Below are 7839 nucleotides of genomic sequence, written 5' to 3'. Positions count from 1 at the left end.
GGGAAAGTTGGGGCTCTCAATCCAATCAATTAAAAAAAAATGTTGACATATCATTTATCAAGAAACAAAAACCAACGTAAATACAAATACAATACACCAAACTTTACCCTTATAGACATCAGTTGGTTGATTGAAAATGTCATCCAATAATTTTCCTAGTGTCAGGTCCTGTGCCTGGAATAATTTTTCAATATTTCAATAATGAAAGAAAGAGATCAGCCGATTCCTCGAGACCACATATCTTGAGTGTTCTTCGATCACAGCAATTTGAGGAGACTGTTATAATTTCGTCTCTGACGATCTACATGTCGGAGGTGCATGTGAATGGATCATTGCTAGAACTAGCCTAGCTCTCCCATTGATTCCCTTTCAGATCCGAGGATCATTCTTCTCAGTTCCTCGCGAAAGGGAAATTTGTTCACCTTGCTTGTGGATTATTCACATCACCTCGACTTTCTAAAGCAAATGACACAATGACTACTTCTATTGATTCACATTACAGTCATTCAAGAACGAATCTTGTTGGTTTAGGAACTTTTTCCAAAAACTTCTGTACTTGGGAATGCCAAGTTCGAGCCACGGTTTCATGTTTCCATCAAAATGCAACATCGCTGCAGAATTGACAGACTCCAAATCGATGCCATAGTTACGTCCTAGACCAGATAGCATCCAACTATCATCAAGAGCATAAACTAAACCTTGGAAGGTGAGCAAGCTGGCACTTAGTGCAGCAGTTTCGGATGTTCCCTCTTCTCTGCCCATCTGCACTTGTCAACATCGAAAAGAGAGGATCAGTTGGACATTGAATGTGGGCTCGTAAAACCGTGTCCATATTTTTCCCAAGTGATTGCTCTTTTTTTTCTTAATTAAGTGATCAATCTATGACATGACAAATTATATAACATATAAGTGGATCAACAAGAAATCACTCAATAATCCTAATCAACAACGGAAAAATCAAAAGATTTGTTTTTATCGTTGAATGGTATTATACAAATCACCGACGACATTTTGGAAGAGTATGTGTCACCCAAAAAAACCTCATAAGGTCTATTTTGAAATGGATGAGTTAGATTATGACCCAATGGCTTCAGTCAACATTGCCTATTCAGCGTGTTGCCTTTACCATACAATCATTTGAGATGGACATCAATTTGTAATGTACTCATTGAGTAGGCAATGTATCCTAATTTCTAAGTACAAAACTTCTAGGGTAGAGAGAGCAGAAAACAAAGCATAGGAAACAAGTGACGTACTGTGAACAGAAGCGGTCAAAGTCGCATCCTATGGGATGGGTATAATAAATTGGCAAGTGGCGATGAAGTTATAAAGAAGTTGAATCATCATGGCACTATACACATTCTTGATTTATGCACTTCAACTGCTTCAGTCAGCAATTTCTACAGTCCCCTCCTACGGGATTGGAAATGAAGAAATTTTCACTTTCAATTGAACACCCTAAAATTTCCTACGAACATTAGTAGGATAACATAATTGTTCGAAGTCAGAGAGGATTACAAAATTTTAAACTAAAAGTTGACTCCCATCCATTTGTCCTCATTGCAATACTGAAATAAGACCATTCATTGAAAGGATCATGTGACAAATGAGCCTTATTAGAGATTCCCATTTTTTACTTTTCTACAGTAGTATGATGGTATCCATACACTTGCACAAATTGAGTTTCATAAAATCAATCCTTCGAAAAGTTATGAAAAAGGATAATATATAACAAAAACTTCGAAAAAAAAAAGTTGCCACGCACCTCTTGCACCAACCTCTGATATGTTTCTGAAATATTATGTGCCCTCCACCTAGATAAATCGATTACATTTATGCCAGATGTCCAAGCACAAGAGTTTTCATAAATATTGTTTCTGGAGAAATAATTTTTCAGCTGAGCCAACTTCACTGCACAGAATTGCACGGCACCATTCACTTTTTCCCCCATGTCAATGTTCCAGAGGACTGACAAGTCACTCTGAACAACTACGTCATCTTCCAAAACCACAACTTTCTCCAGAGTACGAAATATTTTAGGAAGGAGATAGTGAGAATGTGAAAACATGGATATGTATTCCGTTCTAGATAGAGAAAAAGACATTTCATCTACCCTACGAAATGAAACACGAAATTCTTCAGGCAATGATAGAAGCGTCGGAGCCACCTTATGATGGTCAAACAACTTCATGTCTTCAATGTTCAGCACCTGAACTGAGGCTTCTTTATACTTGTTATTGAAATACCAAAACTTCATAGCGAAGTAATTTTCCCTGTCGGTGAGCAGATGAAAAACATGTTTCTCACTTTTCTGCAAAGAAAAAAAAACGACATGAATAACAAAAACTGTTTAAATGAAGAACAAAAGTTTGGAGTAAACGGGGATAATGACATAAATGAAGAAATATAAACAGGCCATACTTTCGCATGCATCACGGTTGAGTTGATCACAACAGATGATGCAAGTATATTCGTGGAGAACACAACGTAGTGGTATAAATCCGGATTTAGAAATTTCTCAACCAGCGCAGGCTCGGTATCAAATGAAGATCTAAAACACTCAACAGTTAATCGCATTGAGAGACAATGGAGACTCTTTGGCATGGTTTGAGCCGCAAGTTGGTAGAGGAAGGCACTCTGCTTCATATGAAAACTAGATTCATCCTCCGTCATATCAACTAGCTGTCTAAATTTTTTATCAACATTATTACAATCAACAGGACATGATTTTGCTTTTGCAATCACAACCTCCATTTTAGAAATCCTCTTCCCATTCCTGTAAAATAAGCAAACTTGAGTTTTAGACTTCCGGGTTCTTCATGCAATTATGTAAGGTTAAAAAAAACAACATGATTCAAGATAAATTAACGAGCACGATCCCATAAATCTAAGAAGTACGAACTTCCAGGTAAAGCATAACAACTACAGAATGTATCCCACAATGACTCACTAGACAAAGAAAATGTAAATCTGTACCCTATTTTGTCTCCATTAGACAAGATAGTGTTATACTTCAACTTTCAAACACCTCAAGGAACACCTCAAGGAAAGTTATAATTATAAATGAGTGTAACTTTCAAAATAAATCAAGAGAGACAATTGAAACTACACCCTCATCGACAAGCATACACCAGATAAAAGAAAAGGTTGGTGATTGGTCAAGAGAGGCGTTCTCAGTTAATAAACTCGTATTCGTAGAGAATTTATAACCAATAAGTAAAAGAAATTCAACATCTAATGACAGGAAAGCGAGGGCCTAAGATGGGTGAATTAGAAGTGTGAAGGTTATATATTCAATTTGTTTTAAACGGATGATTATATTCTTATATCTTCCAACTTTATAAGTATAACTAAAAACTATGCTATTATCAATCAATATTTTAAAATATAAATATGCTATGAATTACAAGAGGTGGAACAAGATAAATTAGGCTGGAGTTTGAGTTTGAACCAAACTTCATTCGAGCTGGTCGGAAAATCTCACGAGACACTTCAATAGTCTGCACCTTTAGTCCAGCCCTTCTCGGTATGCAATAAGATGGGTGAAATAAATGAAGTTTACGGAAGCGAAAATTCGCCTCAAGTCCTTTCAGATCCAAACAGATATTATTGTGAGAATTTCTAATGGTGGATCAAATTAGTCCAAAACCCTTCAGAATTTCTGATTTCACATTTAGTATTTGATCTTCACATCACCAAAGGCAAGAAAAGAATAAGAAAATAGGTGAAGAATGTTCTATCAAAAACAGATTGAGCATCCAATAAATCTAAAGCATAGTTATGAAGAAATGATATACCAAGACAGCAATGAAAAGGCCACAACAAACCAAATACCTGAGAATGGTCCTAAACATGCACTTAGTATAGTTTAAATCAATCCGTAAAAATTGAACATACCCAGGGGGAAGATCTTTATCTGTTGTTGTTTCGCTAAGAACACGTTCAAACTCCTGAATAGTTTGCTTCATTTCATGAGACAATTTTTCAAATGATGGAAGTTTTGCAATACTTGGATAGTAAGCACGAGCAACAAAAAGTAGGTCCTTCATCCGCTTCACCACAGCATCTTCCATTTTTTCCTTATGTTCTCGACGCCATAAACAATAACTCCCAAATCTAAATTCACAGATCAGATCGCTTTCATCAGCACTTCTTCTATGTTCCCCAGTATAGTTTTTGACAACAGGTCCAACATTCTACAGCAGATTACAAACATTTGTGTTTGACAATCAACACAAATTTTGAATTAAAAAACTAAAACTAGTTTGTTTTAATGACATAGCATACAATTACTGGTTGTGCTTGTTTTGGCAAATCAGCTGGCATGGAAAAACCTTGTTTTGGCAAGTCAGCTGGCGTGGAAAAACCTGCGTAAAATTTCAAGAAATAAAGATGAAAAAATGAAACCTAAATTGCGCGCGAGAGGGAGAGACACATTCTTTTGAACTTATTTCCCACCTGTATCATTCCCACCTCTCTTGGAGTTGTTCCCAAATTCCTGCAGGGAAAAAACAAGGGTAAGCAATTGAGATATTTGAATTAAGTGCAACAAGGTGTCTTCACCGGCCGACCTTGTTTTTAATGTAAATATTTTTATGTCAAGATTGAATACAAAACAAATATAACTGAAATGGGGTCAATGGCATTTCCATATGGAAAATAAAATAAGCAGAATGCCACAATCAAGTAACTCGGTTTTAACCATCAAAGCATATGCAACAGACCTTGGGAAAAGTAGGGGCCAATCTTTCTAAAAGGTCATTTACATGTTTAGATTGGTGAACCTACAAGTAGAAACCAAAACAAATAAGAGGTATCTGAGACGGATCAGACATCAGGACAAATGAATGAAAATATAGTAGGATAGACTTTATCCCATCTTGTAGAGCCGCTGCATGAAGAACTTACGATTCTTCAACAATTATGCACATAAGAGTGTGCCAAGTTATGAAGGTTGACAACATTCTAATATACCTCTGATTTTTCTCTTTTCCCAGCATCATCGTGTTGGTCAATAGGTCTCAATGGATTCTAATTGCATCAGAAAAACCAAACCAAGAAGAGTAAATCATCAATATCCATTTGTTCGGATTCAATTAATGGACGCAACCAGAAACGCAAAAGAAATCACTAAAACTATAATTGATATAGAGAAAATGCAAAAAAAAAAAATAAAATTCTTACAGGTTGCGAATTCCGCTGATGAGTGGCGTCTCCTGAAATGGTCGTGAGAAATCAGTAGATAAACTCGAGAATAACAGTAAACGCACATCCACTCATGCGCCGGCAGACACAAACAGAATCGCTCATATTCAGAACAGATCTAATCAATACAGTAGTCGGAAAAAAAATCGAAATAAAACATAAAAAAAGCACACCGTTGGAGTGCGAACCGCTGTGGAGGCCGAGCAAGAAGACGAGTGGGACGAGCATTGATAGGACGACGAGGCCAACCACCGGAATCACCAGATTTCTCCATCTTCTCTTCGCCGAACCTCCAACCACGCCCTTCATCTCTCAAAAATCCTCGTCCTCCACCTTTTTGTCCCCCTTCGAGTGCACAATCTCAGCAACGAATTCTCATTCAATGTCGAAAATCACTTGGCCTTCGAAGCAAAAATGGCAGCAATCAACAAACTTCCGCCAATCCCACTGCTGTTTAGCGATGCGATCCCTTTTTTATTTTTTTTTGGATGCACAAATGTACATGGGCTAGTTCACTTTTGCCCCTTCCAAAATTATTCTCGTTATTATTATATATCGTTCCGCTCACTATCAATCGTATTATTTGTCCCAAGTTACTAATTTCAAGGTTTTGGTCAACATATTTTAATATTTACCATTACTTCATATTCAGAACACGAGATTTTACTCTTATATCACAAAATTTTATAATCAATATATCATCAGATTTTAATGAATATAATATAATTTTATAATGAATTTTTTGGTTTTAAGAATTAACATAGAAATATTAATATACACATATCATCATTTAAGGTTATCGTACATTCGTACTAATTCAATCTCATCTAAATATGTGTCGTAACAGATTTATTATACTAAATTATATTATTAGGCACCGTTTGATTTGAGTGATAAGATAAGTAATTCATAGATAAGTAATATAATGTAAATAAAAAATAAATAAGAAAAAATAGTTAATACATTATTTGATTTAATGGATATATTATAATTTATTTGATTTAATTGATGTAAAATTATTAATTAATAAATAGATAAATAATATGACGAAAATAAGACGAAATTAATTGGGATAAGTTATACATAGATTAATAATACATCAAACCAAACAATTACATGATTAAAACAGTGTATATCTGATTATTTCATTGATTAATTAATTTTTGTTGGAAAAAAAATGTATCCAATTATTGGTGCTTTGATAACATGAGATCCTAAAATTATAAAATGGCGATAAAATTAAATAGATTACATCATAATAAGTGGTATATCTTTAACCCACGATATATACATGTATATTAAATTTTAATTTTGAGAATGCTACAATTTTGCATATACTTTGTAAAATATTACTTTTAGGTTAAAATGCTAATTTTTGGAATATTTTTTTTAAAAAAATTATTACTTTTAGGTTAATCATATAGATTTGATAAGATAAAAAAATCAAACAAAATAAAATAAGAAACCTAAAAAAAATTATTACTTTTAGATAGTGTTTGAAGATACTTTAAAAAAAAAGTTCATGATCACTTTAGGAGAAAAAAAATTTGTAAAAGAAGTTTATAATTACTTTTTTCTAACCTTTCAAGACAATGCTTAGAGTACCATCTAATCTTGAGGTGCATTTTTCACAACTAGACTAACTATTGATTTTGCATTTTATTTATTTATTATTTTTTTTGAAAGACAAAACTAGAAATTTTATTGGTCGAAAACTCAGTCGTTCACAACAAGTTTCACTAGTTAATAAGGAAAATCTCCCGGCTCCCAAACAAGCGGAAAAAGGGAAGAACAAGCAAAAGAAGCAATTGAATGAGCCACCAAATTCGTCGACCTACGGCTATGAAATAATTTTGTATTCGGACAAAACTGCATCAAAATTCTGACATCTTCAGCCATAGCATCAGTGTAACTCAAATCCCTCTCTAATTAATGACTGCTTGCACCGTCGGAATAAAGTCTGAAAAAATATATTGAATTTGAAATACTTTGGAAAAGACTAACCGTAAACCCTCTTTAATAACCTCAAGTTCTGCAAACACTACCAATTGAGGCTTCTCAATTCGCCTTCCAAAAGCAATCAGAGGCTGCCCATTATGATCACGAACCACACCACCAATCGCATAGGACTTTTCTCGGTCAATAACTGCTGCATCAACATCCATTCGCAAACAGTGAGAAGGAGGCACAAACCAACGTGACGGAGCCAGAACACCTTGCTTCACCTGCTTAAGGTTGAGAGAATGTCGAGCACTCTGGAATTCTTGGAGCATGGATACACACCAATCCACATAAAATACAGAAACCCCACTATCTTTTTTATGCACCAACCGAAGCCTTTCAGACCAGCACTCCCAATTTTTTATTCCAAACACTTCAAAATCCTTTGTACTAAGAGCCTTAAGCATCCACAAAAACACATCTAATATGTCAAGGTGACATACGGGGGACCCCCGCTCCTTCTGTTTTAACCCATTTATAAAAAGTAAATATTAGGAAGGCCCATTTATAAAATATATAAAAATACCCCCATAATAAGTTACTTTATTACTAACAAGAAGATATGCCTCAACCCCAAGGTCATTCCGTATGGAGCCGTCGTTTTTATTAATCATGTCCCCTACTTCTTCATCC

The 7839-nt window shown here is 34.9% G+C and overlaps 1 protein-coding gene across 4 annotated transcripts; it reads right to left on the bottom strand.

The window, feature by feature from the left end:
- LOC140881153 (probable galacturonosyltransferase 7) lies at positions 1 to 5726 on the bottom strand. Of its 4 annotated transcripts, none has more exons than XR_012149844.1 (11): positions 5379 to 5726; positions 5185 to 5216; positions 4975 to 5031; positions 4725 to 4784; positions 4459 to 4498; positions 4288 to 4367; positions 3898 to 4196; positions 2422 to 2776; positions 1766 to 2311; positions 1257 to 1458; positions 627 to 762 (listed from the first exon to the last, which is right to left on the bottom strand). XR_012149844.1 is itself a non-coding variant. In XM_073286224.1 (10 exons), the coding sequence occupies exons 1-10, from the start codon at positions 5512 to 5514 to the stop codon at positions 484 to 486; spliced, it is 1884 nt and encodes a 627-aa protein (XP_073142325.1). In that variant the 5' UTR covers positions 5515 to 5726; the 3' UTR covers positions 1 to 483. The 4 variants fall into 4 exon arrangements, 2 of the variants coding, with proteins under 2 accessions (XP_073142325.1, XP_073142326.1); XR_012149845.1 differs by having other exon boundaries at positions 1257 to 1413; XM_073286224.1 differs by lacking the exon at positions 1257 to 1458 and having other exon boundaries at positions 1 to 762.
- Positions 5727 to 7839: the final 2113 nt, after the last annotated feature.

The sequence above is a fragment of the Henckelia pumila genome, chromosome 2, assembly GCF_033568475.1.
Source record: "Henckelia pumila isolate YLH828 chromosome 2, ASM3356847v2, whole genome shotgun sequence".
In the NCBI taxonomy this organism is placed as follows: Eukaryota; Viridiplantae; Streptophyta; class Magnoliopsida; order Lamiales; family Gesneriaceae; genus Henckelia; species Henckelia pumila.
This window is presented reverse-complemented; position numbering and strand designations above follow the sequence as displayed.